At 44.9% G+C, this 19,714-nt stretch overlaps 1 protein-coding gene across 3 annotated transcripts in view; it reads left to right on the top strand.

The window, feature by feature from the left end:
• Positions 1-19,714, top strand: part of LOC135050152 (uncharacterized) — a 194,909-nt gene that overhangs the window by 147,292 nt on the left and 27,903 nt on the right. For all 3 annotated transcript variants that reach the window (XM_063956352.1, XM_063956351.1, XM_063956353.1), the window contains exons 8-10: positions 9,486-9,547; positions 11,288-11,337; positions 12,319-12,371. In XM_063956352.1, coding sequence (XP_063812422.1) covers positions 9,486-9,547; positions 11,288-11,337; positions 12,319-12,371 — 165 coding nt within the window. The remainder of the gene's footprint in view (positions 1-9,485; positions 9,548-11,287; positions 11,338-12,318; positions 12,372-19,714) is intronic.

The raw sequence follows: 19,714 nt of genomic DNA, 5'->3' as shown, positions 1-19,714 counted from the left end.
CAAAAGACTGTACCACCAGGGGGACACCCCTCTTCAGCTCATCACCCCCCAAAGCAAGCATCTTCCAACCCGGGTGCTTTTGGCCAGCAACCGCCCCACAGTGCCCCTGCCAGTAATCAGAGGACATCGGAGCCACGCCTGGACACAAAGTGCTATGGCTGTGGGAAAATCGGACATCTGAGGATGAACTGTCCTGCATCCCAAGCACCCCAGACTCGTGCCCCAAATCCGACTGCTGGAGCCCGGATTGCTTGCTTAACCCATGGAGGTGAGCCTTCAGAGACTGTACCCCCTCCTGTCAGTCCGATGGAGTGTGGCGAGGAACAGGTAGGCTCTGCGGAGAGAGTCACCTGTATGGCTAAGAAGCCCCCACCAAATATGTGGCGGCACCTGCAGCCGGTCCAAGTGGGGTCCCTGCAGGGCGAAGGCTTAAGAGACTCTGGGGCCTCCATAACCGTTGTGAGCCCCCACCTTGTCGATCCTGCTGCAGTACTACAGGTTTGCACTGCAAAAGTTACCGTGGCCGATGGGCTAGAGCGAGAAATGCCCATAGCCAGAGTCTACCTCGACTGGGGAGCTGGACAAGAGCTAAGAGATGTTGCCGTAATGGATGGCTTCCCAACTGATGTCGTCTTGGGGAATGATCTCGGTGGAGGAATCGTTACTGCCTTGCGAACGCCATCACCCGGATGCAAGCGGCCAGACTACAGTCTTCATCGTCTATGCCAGCACAGCCCAGCCCAGAGGAAGAGACCACAGCGGCTGAACAACTGCCAACCACAGCGTCAGCCATCCCAGAGGAAAAAACCACAGCGGCCAGATCAGCACATCTGCCCCTTGCCTCTGGTGGGCCTACGTCCCCTAGCAACACAGAGGATGTCGGTTCCAGTTTGTTGAATCCTGTGGGGGTGCCCAGTGAAAAACCTCCTGTCCCTAGTGGTTTGCCAACTCCGGCGGTGAGTAAGAGTGACCACCCCGACCCTACCATAACTGACCCCAACTTGACTGACCCCAATATTCCCCCTGTAGAGTGTCCAGACTTAGGAGAAAGTGAGGGCCGCAGGCAGGAGTTTAGGGAAGCTCAGCTCTCTGACCCATCCCTGGAAGGTATGAGGCGCCAAGCTGGCCGCGGCCTTGCTGGGATTGGGGTAGGGAGTGTGACCTGGTGGAAAGGGTTACTGTACCGGGTATCCAAGGTAGAAGGGGATAGGCCAGTGCGGGAGCAAGTTCAACTGGTGGTTCCCATGAGCTTTCGGGAGCAACTGACACCAGGGGAGGGACCGAACACTGAGGCGCCTGACACAGAACTTTTTTTGGCCCGGAGTGTCGGATGACGTCCGGACCTACTGTAAGTCCTGTGATGTATGCCAACGGCTTGGACGCCCCAGTGCCCGGGCTCCCCTGAGGTCTTTGCCAATAGTCAGGGAACCTTTCCAACGAGTGGCCGTGGACATAGTAGGTGCCCTACCTGTGCCCAGTAGATCGGGGAAGAGATACATCCTCACCGTGGTGGATTATGCTACCCGGTATCCAGAGGCTGTGGCTCTGTCCGCCATCACTGCGGAAAAGGTAGCGGACGCTCTGCTAGGCATATTTAGTAGAGTAGGGTTCCCCAGTGAGATCCTAACTGATCAAGGGACGCAGTTCATGAGTGATCTGGTCCAGTGTCTCTGGGCGAGGTGCGGAGTGCGTCAACTCCGCACTGCCCCCTATCATCCCCAGACTAACGGACTTTGCGAGAGATTCAATGGCACTCTGAAGCAGATGCTACGGGCATTTGTGACTTCGGAGGGAGGAGACTGGGAGCGATACCTGCCGCACCTCCTGTTTGCATATCGGGAGGTGCCCCAGGAGTCGACCGGATTCTCGCCCTTTGAGTTACTATATGGCCGCAGAGTCCGTGGATCTCTTGACCTGTTCCGGGAGTCTTGGGAGGGGGAGCTGATCCACCAGGAGGAGTCCGTGGTGGAGTATGTGTTGAAGCTCAGAGATCGGTTAGAGAATCTCATGGGACTAGCGCAAGCGAATCTTGCGGAAGCACAGACCAAGCAGAAGACTTGGTATGACCAGGGTGCGCGTGCTCGGGTCTTTGGAGTAGGGCAGAAGGTGCTGGTTCTGGTGCCCACACGTCAGAACAAACTCCAGGCTGCCTGGGCGGGACCGTACACGGTCACAAAACGCCTAAGCGACATCACCTACGTGGTGTCATTTGACAGCGATGGAAAGAGGCAGCGTACCTACCATGTAAACATGTTAAAGGCATACCACGAGCGTGTGGAGTCGGTAGCCGCTGTGTGCTGCCTGCCGATGGAGGAACCAGGAAAAGAACCCATTCCTGACCTCCTCGCGGATGCCAAGGGTGAGGGTGGTGTAGAGGAAGTTAGCTGGAGCAGTGAGCTTGGTAGCCCCAAGAGGGAGCAGCTGGAGTCAGTGCTGCAGTCCTTTGAGGCCCAGTTCAGCAGGAAGCCCGGCCTGACTTCCTTACGTGCCCACCATGTAGACACTGGTGAGCATAGGCCGATTCGGCAACCCGCGTATCGGGTCTCACCAGAGGCGCAGGCGAGTATCTACCAAGAGGTGCAGGAGATGTTAGCGCTAGGCGTAATCACGCGCTCCAACAGTCCCAGGGCCGCCTCCGTTGTACTGGTTCCCAAGAAGGACCGGACAACCAGGTTCTGCGTAGACTACCGCCGGTTGAACGAAGTGACCAAATCCGACGCCTATCCCCTACCCCGCATTGACGCACTGTTAGACGAGTTGGCTGGAGCAAAGTACATCTCTACGTTCGACCTGAGCAAGGGGTATTGGCAGATACCAATGACTCCCGAGGCTCAGGAACGGTCCGCCATCATCACCTCCTTTGGCTTGTTTGAGTTCAAAACCATGCCATTTGGGATGAAGAATGCACCAGCCACCTTCCAGAGTGTGGTTGATGACCTGCTGAAGGGGTTCAGAGGTTTCGCCCAGGCCTACTTGGATGACATTGCTGTCTTCAGCCGAACCTGGGAAGAGTACCTGAGGCACGTGGGGTTGGTGTTAGAGAGGATTCGGTGGGCAGGTCTGACCATCAGGGCAGACAAGTGCCAAATGGGGATGTCAGAGGTACAGTACCTGGGACACCGTGTGGGGGGAGGTAAGGTGAAGCCTGAACCAGCGAAGGTGGAGGCAATCCACGACTGGCCCTGGCCCACAACCCAGAGACAGGTCCTGGCTTTCTTAGGGATCGCAGAGTACTACAGTCGTTTGTCCCTGACTTTAGTTCCGTGGCAAAACCCTTGACTGATCTGACTAAGAAGATACTCCCCAAGATAGTTGACTGGACGACCGCATGTGAGTTGGCATTCCAGTCGTTGAAAACAGCTCTAGTACAAGCCCCAGTACTGATGGCGCCGGACTATAGTAAAAACTTTGTTGTACAGACTGATGCGTCACAGTACGGACTCGGGGCAGTACTGAGACAGGAGGGGCCGGATGGACAGGAGCACCCTGTGGCCTATTTGAGCAGAAAGCTGCTACCGCGGGAGGTGGGGTATGCCACAATTGAAAAGGAGTGTTTGGCTATTGTTTGGGCTGTGAAGAAGTTTCAGCCCTATTTGTATGGCCGCCATTTTACGGTGGTAGCGGACCATAATCCATTACGGTGGCTCCAGCACACCACGGGGGAAAACGGCAGACTGTTGCAGTGGAGCCTTGCTCTTCAGGTTTATGACTTTCATATTATCCACAAGCAAGGCAAGGCTCATAGCAATGCGGATGGACTGTCACGTCAGGAGGAGCCTGAACCCCCAAAGAACTCCCGGAAACCCCATTAAGGACTGCGGGACCAGGGACCAAATCATTGGGACATGGGTCCCTGGTTGACCCGCTTGAATGGGGGGCGGGGAGGAGTGTGGCCGGAGAGACCCCCAGCCCACGTGGACAATGGCCGCTGCGGCACTGAAGGGGTTAACCCTCGTGACCGGCGCCATATTAAGGGACAATGGGCGCTTGGCGTCACTGTTAAATGTACTTATGGCGCTGGGCGCGGACTGTTTAAAAGTTTGTTTAATGATGTGTTTTAACATGTCATATGTAGTGCTCTGTGCACAATTGTAGGATTGCATGTTTAACTGTATTTATTTTATATTCAAGATATGGTCACCTGTATATTAAAGGGGAAAATGCACTTACTCTTATCAATGTCTGAATAATCATCTCCTGTCAGTAGGAAGTGGCATGCTAATGGCCCTGTCCTAGCAGAGAGGTGTGAATGACAAAACCTTTTGATGTGTAAGTACCTTAGAGAGAGATGTTACTCACAGGGATCTCCTTATCCCATATGTAAAGTAGTCTGGGCTTGGAACCTGTTTCATGTAATGATTTAATTGATATACGAATCCTGAATGGCAGATGCAGGAAGGAAGACTGTTTGTGTTGTATAGCCTTTCCTGTTGTAACCCCAAACACTGGGTTTGCCTGAAGATGTGAATGACCAGAAACATTTGTATTTTGAAGCTATGTGATAAATTTATCAATAGTGAATGTTAATCTGATACCAAACGTTGTCTGGGTGACAGGAAGGAGGATATTGTTTTATTGCACTTATCTCCTTTTGAAATGTAATTTATTTATTGGTATTTTGTAAAATATCCTGATTGGATAGAAAGGGCTCAGGGAGGACATGACCCCCTGTTGTACTGTGTGGAAAATTGACATAAAAAGGAGACCTGCGTGCCTCCAGAGTTGTTTTGTAATTGTACCATCTTCATTCTGCTGGAACATCTTGCTGTATGCTGTTGCCCCTAGCAATAGGGATGAGTCTTTTTTAAGGCTATTATTGAGCAAATATACATCTGCCTCAAGAAGATTGCTTCATCTTGTGACCTACAGGGTTATGCCAAACATAGCCCCGTCCTCCGGCTGTCCAGGGAAGCACCTAACGTCTCCAAGTTCCGCCTTCCGCCAGTTACCGGTAGAGGCCTAGCAAGTGGCTAGTGGGGATTCGGCAACACCACACAGGTGTGGTAAGGCAGTGCGTCGGCACATACAGAGCAGAACCGTGGTTCCAAACGCCACGGCAGGTTAGGAGTTTGGTGGTGGCAGCATAAACCCGCCCACAGCGCAGTGGGTGGAGTCAGTAACAGGCGGTTACTGACGGTAAGCGGGAATCCCCTATGTGCCCAGGTCCCGTGTGACCTGACCTTCCATTCTGTGCACAGGAGACGGGACGCGAAAGCGGTGAGTGCTTTCGTACGGAACCGTCCTGTCACAGTGGACATGTACTAAGCAGTGATAAAAGTGAAGAAGTGAGCCAGTGGAGAAGTTGCTCATGGCAACTAACCTCTTTATACTTTCATAGTATGCAAATTCGAAATGTTATGTCAATGCTGATTGGTTGCCATGGGCAACTTCTCCACTGGCTCACCTATCCATTTTTATCACTTGTTAGTACATGTACCCCTAAGTGTGTGTCTGATAATATATTTTTGTCCTGATCGGTGATGGAAAAAAGTATCTCCTGGTATAGTAAACTTACAAGTAGTGCATGTACATCTGATGCACCCACCTTTACGTTTAATTTTAGCATCACCAGAATCTACATTTGAATTGGTGATGTCCGATTTTACAAGAATATCACAAAAATTGCGTCCACGTGTGTAGCATGGCATCAGTGTAGTTGCCTGTAGTTTAAGTTCGGGATCTGTTTTTACAATCGGCCAAAGCCTTTTAGCTGTCTTATTACTACTAGATCTGCTAACATGAGTATATTTACTAACCCAGAGCATGCGGCCTTCACTCTGTTTTTTTTTCTTTTTGTACAAGTAGATCTTTTCTATTACATTTAGCAATTTTATTTTTTGGAGCAAGTATTTCCTTTTTGGGGTAACCACGTTCAATAAATGTCTGTACCATTTCATCAATTTGTTGATCAGCAACTATAGGATCAGATGTGATCCGTTTAACATGGAGCATCTGGAAGTAAGGAAGTCCTTTCACTAGACTTTGTGGATGGAAACTACTATGATGTAACAGATTGTTACGATCCATTTCCTTTGCATACAGTGATATAGAAATCAATCCATCATTTAGGTGTATGGACACATCAAGAAAATTAAAACAACCAGTATAAGCCACATGTGTCCGTCTAACCGGGCTAGAGCTGCTGTTTTGCTTATCAATACATGCTATAAGATCATGAATGGGGCCCTTCCAGAATATAAGTAAATCATCAATATATCTGGTATACAGACAAATACACTCTGCAAACTCCAGTTTATCAAAGAATATTTTCTGTTCCACCATAAGCATATATATATTAGCAAACGCCAGGGCCACATTCGACACCATGGCGCAGCCAATTGAGAAAAAAAATTACCATCATCTTAAGAAATAATTCTTAATTAGAATCAGTCGCAACACCGTAACTGAATATCAGGGCCCTGATATAATGGGTGATGTTCCAAAAACTTTTTTACTGCACAAATACCTTCATTGTGTGAAATAACTGTGTAAAGGCTTTTAACATCCATACTGACCATCAATAGTTCACTCTGAGTATTGGGAAACGTTTCTAACTTACGCAGTAATGTAGGTGTATCCAATAGATATCTAGGGTGTTGTCTAATGCGCTGCTGGAATAATGCATCCAAGTATACTACTATATGTTGAAATAATGATTATTTTGCCGCAATGATGAGGCGTCCTGGAGGTTTGCTCAGGGATTTATGGATTATAGGGATAGTGTATAGGACAGGGACTATAGGGTATTGAGAAATAAGGGCTTTCATCGATTGCTGGTTAATAATTCCTTTGTCCACTGCTCCTTCAAGAACTTAGCGCAAGTCCTCTTGAACAATATGCGTAGGGTCATTTGGTAATGCACGATACACCTGACCATCCCTGAGTTGGTCTTCAATTTCCTCCTTATAGTCCTTTAAGTCCATGATCACTAGGGCACCCCCTTTATCTGCAGGTCTAAAAATTAGGTTGGTATTATTCAAGAGATTTTTTAATGCAGATGCTTCTTCTTTATTAAGATTATGTTGCATTTGCGGAATTTGAACAATGTTATCAGAAACTTGATCCTTGAGTAATCTCATATATGTTTTGATGGTTGGATTAAAAAACTGAGGTTCAAAGCTCAATCTAGGTAGCAATCTCTATAGTCATCCAGGAAGACATGGAGTCCCAGTATCCTGTGTAGGGTCATTTTTAGAGGAAAACTCCTTCAATTTCAATTGTCGTCATAGTGTATGCAGTTCCACCTGCCATTGAAGTGGATTAAGAGGGAACAAAAGAGAGACCTTTAGCCAATACATTTTCCTCAATAACAGAGAGGTTGTAAAATGATAGATTTACTACTAGGTTCTTGGAAGCAATGGGGGTCTTTTTCCACGTCCTCCTCCTTTCCCCTAGTCCACCATGGCTGGAGAATCTACGCTGTCGCCTCTCTCTCAGGACCGCGTAGTCGCCCCTATAGGGCTTAGTTTGTTCTTAGGTCTTGCTCCATTGCTGCAATACTCGCCATCACTGGCCGAAGACACTAATTCAGCAGATGTGTTTGACATATCAAATCCACGTTGGTGGTTTCTACGAAAGAAAGGCTTTTTTTTGTCTCTCCCTACTTCCTAGTCTGTGTCTATTGGTATACTGTATTGGCTTCATAGTCTGCATCGACCTTACATCTCTTTTCTTTTTTGAATTTAGTTAGTTCACGCTTGTATGCTGTTAGCGGACTATTTTAATTTTGCATACCAATCAGTAGTCGTATCCCTCTCCAAGTTCAATTTATGCAATTTCTCAAAATTTTCAATCTTATCCTTTATTAGCAACTAAGGAAAAAGTGGTTTCTATACCACAAGTAAATACTTTAAAATCTCGAAGGAAAAAGCCCATATCTAACACAATTATTTGGGCTAACCGCTTTCATACAGCTGGCTATAAGGCCAGACATGCCATTAAATCTTATTGGCCAATTATTAAATCAGATAAGGAATTATCTGGGATGGCTAATGAACAACTTATGACTTCCGTGGTAAAAACATACGTGGTTTTTTGGTACATGCAGATATCAACGAGTTTGGTAAATCTTCCCCTGAACATTTTCTCAATACAACCAAATTAGGCTATAAGTGCACCGGCTGTGTAACATGTGGTTGGTGTTTGTGTCGTTATTATCCCTGAGTGCCGTCGGCTATATCTATTTATAGTGAGTGCCAGATTCTTTCGTCTATGTATAAAGTCCCTAATCGCATGCTCTTAGCGCACATTTATTTAGCTATATGTCCCCAATTGGGAGCCATCCATTCTATTTATGATCTTTATACATATCTCATAAGTGTTTTTCTTTTAGAACCTAATTTCACCTGTCCTTCTGTAATCTATTACTATTTACACCCTTATTATATACGTTCTCCTGGTATTAAGTGTTGGTAGCCGTCTTTTATTTTAATTTCCATCCAAAAGTATTATTTTTTACATTGTTATTATCATCGTGCTGTCATGCTGCATGATAACACTAGTGGCTGCTAGGTATGTAAGATCACTGTGATGTCATAGTGCATCAGAGCTCTAACTATACCCACAAGCAGCCATTTCCGCTTTACTGAGCTGGTGGAAGCTGCCTTACTGGGCTGGTGGAAGGCGCACAAGTCATGTAAGTGTTATTTACTATATTTTCTAGTTATTAAATGGTTAATAAATATACAGCATGCAGAAACTACTAATAGTATAACTAACAATTAGAATATATCTGTATTCAACTATACCGTATGTACTGTAGTAGCAAAAAAAGCAAATGTAAGGTAGGTTTTGGGACAACAAAAGTATGATTAACTAGTTACCAGCCGGAACAACATAACAGTAATGTCAGCGCCGGCGGCTGTGCTTGCGTGAATTGCCCCCTCAGGCGCCATCTAGTGGCCGCTGGCATGCAAAATATATATATTTTGATATATATAATATGTATATAAACATATATCTTATTACGCCTCCAGTTAGAATGAGCTAGTTGTCCCATTACTTTAATACATTTAGGGTGAGATGTATCTATGCTTGGAGAGAGTCTGTGTTTGAAAAATGACAGTTAGGAGCTGATTGGTTGGTACTTTATCTCTCTCCAAGCTCTGATAACTCTCCCCCATAGCTTATGCTATTGGTTTTTGGCTTCTCTTCTGATTTAGGAGCTGGCTTTGCTAGAGCTGGCACATTTGATGGCATTTCAGTACAAGGTTTATACTAAGTTGCCTTCACTGACTGTCAGTGGGCATCCATTACAAAGGATTTAGTAACTAACATATTAGTATAATTATTTATATTCTGCCTTTTAATGTTTCTATACTATTCTTATTGTATCTTTTATTGTCTTTTGGTGTTTTATTATTCATACTGTCTGACATGAATGTCATATGGTCTTTTGCAGTACAGATTGTTCATTTGCTTTGACCTATAGTTCTCCAGCAGATATATTCATATGTATAATTTTATTATTTGTTTGCTCCCAATAGAAAGATGGACTGGGTGGAATACCCCACAAGGCTGGCGCAAGCCTTGAAGAGGCAACTTTTTGGTAAATTATACTAATCGCTTTTCTGATACCAACACATATAATGCTGGGAAGGGAAGGGGGTGCATTATGCCCCACAATAATGCCCCTAGCACCAAATTATGCCCCACACAGTAACGCCCCTTGCAACTTATTATTTTCCACACAGTAATGCCCCTTGCACCTTATTATGCCTCACACAGTAATGCCCCTTTCACCTTATTATGCCTCACACAGTAATGCCTATTGCAAATTATTTTGTTCCACACAGTAATGCTCCTTACACTATATTATGGCCCAAACAGTAATGCCTCTTGCAACTTATTATGCCTGACACAGTAATGCCCATTGCACCTTATTATGTTCCACACATTAATGCTCCTTGCACCTTATTATGTTCCACACATTAATGCTCCTTGCACCTTATTATGTTCCACACGGTAATGCCCCTTGCAGCTTATTATGCCCCACACAGTAATGCCCCTTGCACCTTATTATGTTTCTCGCAATAATGTCCATCGCACCTTATTATGCCCCACACAGTAATGCCCCTTGCACCTTATTATGTTCCACACAGTAATGCCCCTTGCACCTTATTATGCCCCACACAGTAATGCCCCTTGCACCTTATTATGTTCCACACAGTAATGCCCCTTGCACCTTATTATGCCCCACACAGTAATGCCCCTTGCACCTTATTATGTTCCACACAGTAATGCCCATCGCACCTTATTATGTTCCACACAGTAATGCCCCTTGCACCTTATTATGTTCCACACAGTAATGCCCCTTGCACCTTATTATGCCCCACACAGTAGTGCCATTGCACCTTATTATGCCCCACATAGTAATGCTCATTGCACCTTATTATGCCCCACACAGTAATACCCCTTGCACCATATTAAGACCCACAGAGTAATGCCCCCTAGCACCATGCCACACTTAAAATTGGCACTGTAATTGCTTGTTGTCAAGGGGTTGTTTTATGCTGCTAGCCAGGCCTGCTCCCTCTGCTGCTGCCGCCGCCATGACACCATGCAGGAACATTTGTACTACACATTAAAAAGTCAGTCATTTTACTACAAATGTTCCATTTGTTAAAGAGCTAATGTTTCCTACGCCATGTAACATGCAGTGTGTATTAATGGACTGATCGTTTCATGGGACTGGTGGCTGAATACATGGCACGCTTTAGCTTTATGTATGTTTTTATTAGTAAAATACTACGTGTATGTCCTACCGCTTCCTGTATGCTTGGTGGTAGTGGCTGTAATGTGCATATGAAAGGAAACAACAGGCTAGTAGTGTAGACATGTCCCCTGCCCTCTAGTCTAACAGCTGGTGAATGCGTCACATCAAGTTACTGAGATCTTGGCTTGATTTTGCCCTATATCCCTGTCAGAAGGGGTGGAGTCACATGACATGTGACACACCCCTCATGTCTGATTGGACCATAAAGTGGTAGCGCAGTGCATTTTCTATAGGGGGTGTTTGTTCCTGTTCCCTTTTTATCAAATTAAAAATGCCTGTGGCCTGTGCTTTGTACAGCGCTATAGAAGCCTGTATAAGAGTTACTGTGATCGCTGCTGTCACCAACATGTATAGAACAGTTACAGAGATGTATAAGCAGCTGCTATATGATACACACTGCGTCCCACATAGTGTATAACATATAGATAGACTCTACAAGCCACGCTGCCCATAAACTGGCAACTGGAGAGGTTAGGGCACTAGAATGACTGTTATTTTGCTTTTTATCCACAGAACTAATCCGCCTAATAAAGGCAGGGGCAGCCATTGCAGCCACGAGACTGGTAAGTCACTATATATCTGCACATCAAATTGTACCCTCTGTTCTACCATAGATAACAGTGGGGCAGATGTATTAACCTGGAGAAGGCATAAGGAAGTGATAAACCAGTGATAAGTGCAAGGTGATAAATGCACCAGCCAGTCAGCTCATAACTGTCAATTTGCTTATTGGAGCTGATTGGCTGGTTAATTTATCACCCTGCACTTATCACTGGTTTTTCACTTCCTTATGCCTTCTCCAGGTTAATACATCTGCCCCAATGTTTTGCGGTGGGGTCTGTGTTACATAACTAGTCATCACTACAATTGCACATAGATTATTAGATTATTTGTTACACTACCCCTGGTATCTGTCTAAGACTGTCTATTGGTCCATCCTGGTTCCTTGGCTCAGAGAAATGTGCATAACAGAATAATGGGCCTAATTCAGACCTGAACACTGCTGTGTGTTTTTGCACAGCAGGCGTTCAGGTCTGAACTGAGCATGCACAGGTGCCGCAGTGCCCTGGTGCAAGCCAGAGATGCTATGAGCATCTCAGCCCAGCAATTGTCTCTGACTGATTGACAGGCAGAGGCGTTCGCTGGGCGGGGGGGGCAGGCGGCATTAGGCTGCCATTTTGGGGGCACGGTCCAGGCAGTGCAGGAGTGCACGGACCGTGTGGTGGGGCGGGCTGTGGCGGCTGCGTGATGTCACATGCAGCCGATGTGACCCGGAGAGCGACGGGTACTAAAGCATTGTCGCCGTGCAATGCTTTTGTACCTGCGCGGCAGGGGGAGGGCCAGACACGCGGAGCGGACTAGCCCTGTGCTGGGAGTCCCCCCACATGTCAGGGTGGCTGATCGTACCGTGCAAAATTTTGCACGGCTACAATCAGGTCTGAATTAGGCCTACTGTTTGGGTTCCCCCACACCAGCCACCATTGATGTTGGATAGATGCTTTTCTCCTCCTAACACATATTGTATTCTCTTCCCTGTACCACAGAGATCTTTCTGGCAGAGGGTCAGGAAAACGGTGATGGCCCTGTTCAGGCAGCAGTAAGTGACTTTCATATCTGCTGAATACTGATTGTACATTTATTTATTAACAGTTTCTTACTGTATATAGTGCAACAATTTCTGTTGCGCTTTACTAATGGAAACAACAGTGATAAAACAAAACTGGGTGATAACATACATAGAGGTAGGAAGGCCCTGCTCGCAAGTTTACAATCTATAGGGAAATAGGCACTGACACACAAGGATAGGTGCTATCTATAGCATAATGGTCCACCAGCTTTTTGGTGGGGCTGTATGATATGGTCACACACACAGCATCCGCTGGCATCTGTGAGCTCCTTCCTGAACTGCCGTCCTGCTGTGGCTGTGTCATCAGTGCTGAGAATCTTCTGCAGATACCGACGGGCTCCTGCTCCGCTGGTTACAGACTGGGGACAGTAGGCGTTGGTACGGTTGTGCCTCCGGTGGAACCACTATGGTGTCCTGGTGGCCCCTGTGTGGAGGTGATCTCTCCTTCCTAGCTGGGCCTGCTTGCTTAAGTTAGTGCTGGGCTCCGTCTGGAAGCAAGGTACGCTGCAATAGTGCTCTGTGCTGTCACCACAGTTATCATTGCAGTAAAAACGGAAACACACATAGCTCCCAATCACACACACACATATATATAAGGATCCGGTCATGTGACTGGCACTCATGATCCCGGCGGCCACCATGCCGACACTGGGATCCCGAGAGTTCAAATGCCCAACGGTTAGCATGTCAACTAACATGGACTACTCCCACTCGTGGGTGTCTACGACACCTATAGAGTGGGAGTGGGAATAGAACCTGTGGTGAGCGCAGTAAGACACCGAGCCCGTTGCATGACAAGCGTAGCGTGCCTGCAAGGGGCTCTGTTGCGCTCCCCCGGTATTCTGCGGCCGGGATCCCAGGGTCAGTATGCTTACCTTCGGGATCCTGACCACCGCCATATATATATATCTGGGGGGGCCCCCAGGGATATCAGTGTACCGGGCCATAAGATTTCTGGGATATATAAGATGCCATGTAGCAGGTCACTATACACACCACAGGAACAATATACTACAGCAACACTGTACACAACACAGCAACACACTATAGAACACTATACACACCACAGGAACAATATACTACAGCAACACTGTACACAACACAGCAACACACTATAGAACACGATACACACCACAGGAACACTATACTACAGCAACACACTATAGAACACTATACACACCACAGGAACAATATACTACAACAACACTGTACACAACACAGCAACACACTATAGAACACTATACACACCACAGGAACAATATACTACAGCAACACTGCACACAACACACTATAGAACACTATACACACCACAGGAACAATATATTACATCAACACTGTACACAACACAGCAACACACTATAGAACACTATACACACCACAGGAACAATATACTACAGCAACACTGCACACAACACGCTATAGAACACTATACACACCACAGGAACAATATATTACATCAACACTGTACACAACACAGCAACACACTATAGAACACTATACACACCACAGGAACAATATACTACAGCAACACTGTACACAACACAGCAACACACTATAGAACACTATACACACCACAGGAACAATATACTACAGCAACACTGCACACAACACACTATAGAACACTATACACACCACAGGAACAATATACTACAACAACACTGTACACAACACAGCAACACACTATAGAACACTATACACACCACAGGAACAATATACTACAGCAACACTGCACACAACACACTATAGAACACTATACACACCACAGGAACAATATATTACATCAACACTGTACACAACACAGCAACACACTATAGAACACTATACACACCACAGGAACAATATACTACAGCAACACTGCACACAACACGCTATAGAACACTATACACACCACAGGAACAATATATTACATCAACACTGTACACAACACAGCAACACACTATAGAACACTATACACACCACAGGAACAATATACTACAGCAACACTGTACACAACACAGCAACACACTATAGAACACTATACACACCACAGGAACAATATACTACAACAACACTGTACACAACACAGCAACACACTATAGAACACGATACACACCACAGGAACAATATACTACAGCAACACTGTACACAACACAGCAACACACTATAGAACACTATACACACCACAGGAACAATATACTACAGCAACACTGTACACAACACAGCAACACACTATAGAACACTATACACACCACAGGAACAATATACTACAGCAACACTGTACACAACACAGCAACACACTATAGAATACTATACACACCACAGGAACAATATACTACATCAACACTGTACACAACACAGCAACACACTATAGAACACTATACACACCACAGGTACAATATACTACAGCAGCACTGCACACAACACAGCAACACACTATAGAACACTATACACACCACAGGAACAATATACTACAGCAACACTGTACACAACACAGCACCACACTATAGAACACTATACACACCACAGGAACAATATACTACCACAACACTGCACACAACACAGCAACACACTATAGAACTCTATACACACCACAGGAACAATATACTACAGCAACACTGTACACAACACAGCAACACACTATAGAACACTTTACACACCACAGGAACAATATACTATAGCAACACTGTACACAACACAGCAACACACTATAGAACACTTTACACACCACAGGAACAATATACTATAGCAACACTGTACACAACACAGCAACACACTATAGAACACTATACACACCACAGGAACAATATATTACATCAACACTGCACACAACACAGCAACACACTATAGAACACTATACACACCACAGGAACAATATACTACAGCAACACTGTACACAACACAGCAACACACTATAGAACACTATACACACCACAGGAACAATATACTACAGCAACACTGTACACAACACAGCAACACACTATAGAACACTATACACACCACAGGAACAATATACTACAGCAACACTGTACACAACACAGCAACACACTATAGAACACGATACACACCACAGGAACAATATACTACAACAACACTGTACACAACACAGCAACACACTATAGAACACGATACACACCACAGGAACAATATACTACAACAACACTGTACACAACACAGCAACACACTATAGAACACTATACACACCACAGGAACAATATACTACAGCAACACTGTACACAACACAGCAACACACTATAGAACACTATACACACCACAGGAACAATATACTACAGCAACACTGTACACAACACAGCAACACACTATAGAACACTATACACACCACAGGAACAATATACTACAGCAACACTGTACACAACACAGCAACACACTATAGAACATGATACACACCACAGGAACAATATACTACAACAACACTGTACACAACACAGCAACACACTATAGAACACTATACACACCACAGGAACAATATACTACAGCAACACTGTACACAACACAGCAACACACTATAGAACACTATACACACCACAGGAACAATATACTACAGCAACACTGCACACAACACACTATAGAACACTATACACACCACAGGAACAATATATTACATCAACACTGTACACAACACAGCAACACACTATAGAACACTATACACACCACAGGAACAATATACTACAGCAACACTGTACACAACACAGCAACACACTATAGAACACTATACACACCACAGGAACAATATACTACCACAACACTGTACACAACACAGCAACACACTATAGAACACTATACACACCACAGGAACAATATACTACAGCAACACTGTACACAACACAGCAACACACTATAGAACACTATACACACCACAGGAACAATATACTACAGCAACACTGTACACAACACAGCAATACACTATAGAACACGATACACACCACAGGAACAATATACTACAGCAACACTGTAGACAACACAGCAACACACTATAGAACACTATACACACCACAGGAACAATATACTACAGCAACACTGTACACAACACAGCAATACACTATAGAACACGATACACACCACAGGAACAATATACTACAGCAACACTGCACACAACACAGCAACACACTATAGAACACTATACACACCACAGGAACAATATACTACAGCAACACTGTACACAACACAGCAACACACTATAGAACACTATACACACCACAGGAACAATATACTACAGCAACACTGCACACAACACGCTATAGAACACTATACACACCACAGGAACAATATATTACATCAACACTGTACACAACACAGCAACACACTATAGAACACTATACACACCACAGGAACAATATACTACAGCAGCACTGCACACAACACACTATAGAACACGATACACACCACAGGAACAATATACTACAGCAACACTGTACACAACACAGCAACACACTATAGAACACTATACACACCACAGGAACAATATACTACAGCAACACTGTACACAACACAGCAACACACTATAGAACACTATACACACCACAGGAACAATATACTACAGCAACACTGTACACAACACAGCAACACACTATAGAACACTATACACACCACAGGAACAATATACTACAGCAACACTGTACACAACACAGCAACACACTATAGAACACGATACACACCACAGGAACAATATACTATAGCAACACTGTACACAACACAGCAACACACTATAGAACACTATACACACCACAGGAACAATATATTACATCAACACTGTACACAACACAGCAACACACTATAGAACACGATACACACCACAGGAACAATATACTATAGCAACACTGTACACAACACAGCAACACACTATAGAACACTATACACACCACAGGAACAATATATTACAACAACACTGTACACAACACAGCAACACACTATAGAACACGATATACACCACAGGAACAATATACTACAGCAACACTGTACACAACACAGCAACACACTATAGAACACTATACACACCACAGGAACAATATACTACAGCAACACTGTACACAACACAGCAACACACTATAGAACACTATACACACCACAGGAACAATATAATACAGCAACACTGTACACAACACAGCAACACACTATAGAACACTATACACACCACAGGAACAATATACTACATCAACACTGTACATAACACAGCAACACACTATAGAACACTATACACACCACAGGAACAATATATTACATCAACACTGTACACAACACAGCAACACACTATAGAACACGATACACACCACAGGAACAATATACTATAGCAACACTGTACACAACACAGCAACACACTATAGAACACTATACACACCACAGGAACAATATATTACAACAACACTGTACACAACACAGCAACACACTATAGAACACGATATACACCACAGGAACAATATACTACAGCAACACTGCACACAACACAGCAACACACTATAGAACACTATACACACCACAGGAACAATATACTACAACAACACTGTACACAACACAGCAACACACTATAGAACACGATATACACCACAGGAACAATATACTACAGCAACACTGGCCCTCATTCCGAGTTGATCGCTCGCAAGGCGATTTTAGCAGAGTTACACACGCTAAGCCGCCGCCTACTGGGAGTGAATCTTAGCTTCTTAAAATTGCGACCGATGTATTCGCAATATTGCGATTACTAACTACTTAGCAGTTTCAGAGTAGCTCCAGACTTACTCTGCCTGTGCGATCATTTCAGTGCTTGTCGTTCCTGGTTTGACGTCACAAACACACCCAGCGTTCGCCCAGGCACTCCCACCGTTTCTCCGGCCACTCCTGCGTTTTTTCCGGAAACGGTAGCGTTTTCAGCCACACGCCCCTGAAACGCTGTGTTTCCGCCCAGTAACACCCATTTCCTGTCAATCACATTACGATCGCCGGAGCGATGAAAAAGCCGTGAGTAAAAAAACTATCTTCATAGCAAAGTTACTTGGCGCAGTCGCAGTGCGAACATTGCGCATGCGTACTAAGCGGATTTTCATTGCGATGCGATGAAAAATACCGAGCGAACAACTCGGAATGAGGGCCACTGTACACAACACAGCAACACACTATAGAACACTATACACACCACAGGAACAATATACTACAGCAACACTGTACACAACACAGCAACACACTATAGAACATGATACACACCACAGGAACAATATACTACAACAACACTGTACACAACACAGCAACACACTATAGAACACTATACACACCACAGGAACAATATACTACAGCAACACTGTACACAACACAGCAACACACTATAGAACACTATACACCCCACAGGAACAATATACTACAACAACACTGTACACAACACAGCAACACACTATAGAACACTATACACACCACGGGAACAATATACTACAGCAACACTGTACACAACACAGCAACACACTATAGAACACTATACACCCCACAGGAACAATATACTACAGCAACACTGTACACAACACAGCAACACACTATAGAACACGATACACACCACAGGAACAATATACTACAACAACACTGTACACAACACAGCAACACACTATAGAACACTATACACACCACAGGAACAATATACTATAGCAACACTGTACACAACACAGCAACACACTATAGAACACTATACACACCACAGGAACAATATACTACAACAACACTGTACACAACACAGCAACACACTATAGAACACTATACACACCACAGGAACAATATACTACATCAACACTGTACATAACACAGCAACACACTATAGAACACTATACACACCACAGGAACAATATACTACAACAACACTGCACACAACACAGCAACACACTATAGAACACTATACACACCACAGGAACAATATACTACAGCAACACTGTACACAACACAGCAACACACTATAGAACACTATACACACCACAGGAACAATATACTACAACAACACTGTACACAACACAGCAACACACTATAGAACACTATACACACCACAGGATCACCGGTCCTGATTGATGTTTGGTTGGAGCAGCTACTGGTGCTACTTAGATGGAAGCAGCGATAGCACTAACATGGTAATGCAGCAGGGGGCGTCACACCCATGGGTTACGCTGTGGGGAGGGGAGGTTAGACACCACCGGGGGAAGAATAGGGTTAGGTACTAAGGGGGGGGGGGTTAAGATTAGGCTGCTGGGAAGGGGGGTTAGGGTCAGGGAAGAGGGGATAACATACTTCCCTCTCCCCTGTCTGGATTTCAAGATTTCAAACATCGGGATGCTGGCGTCGGTATTGTGACT

The sequence above is a fragment of the Pseudophryne corroboree genome, chromosome 2, assembly GCF_028390025.1.
Source record: "Pseudophryne corroboree isolate aPseCor3 chromosome 2, aPseCor3.hap2, whole genome shotgun sequence".
Classification (NCBI taxonomy): Eukaryota; Metazoa; Chordata; class Amphibia; order Anura; family Myobatrachidae; genus Pseudophryne; species Pseudophryne corroboree.
The sequence above is the reverse complement of the archived record's forward strand: the minus strand, read 5'-3'. Positions and strand labels throughout refer to the sequence as shown.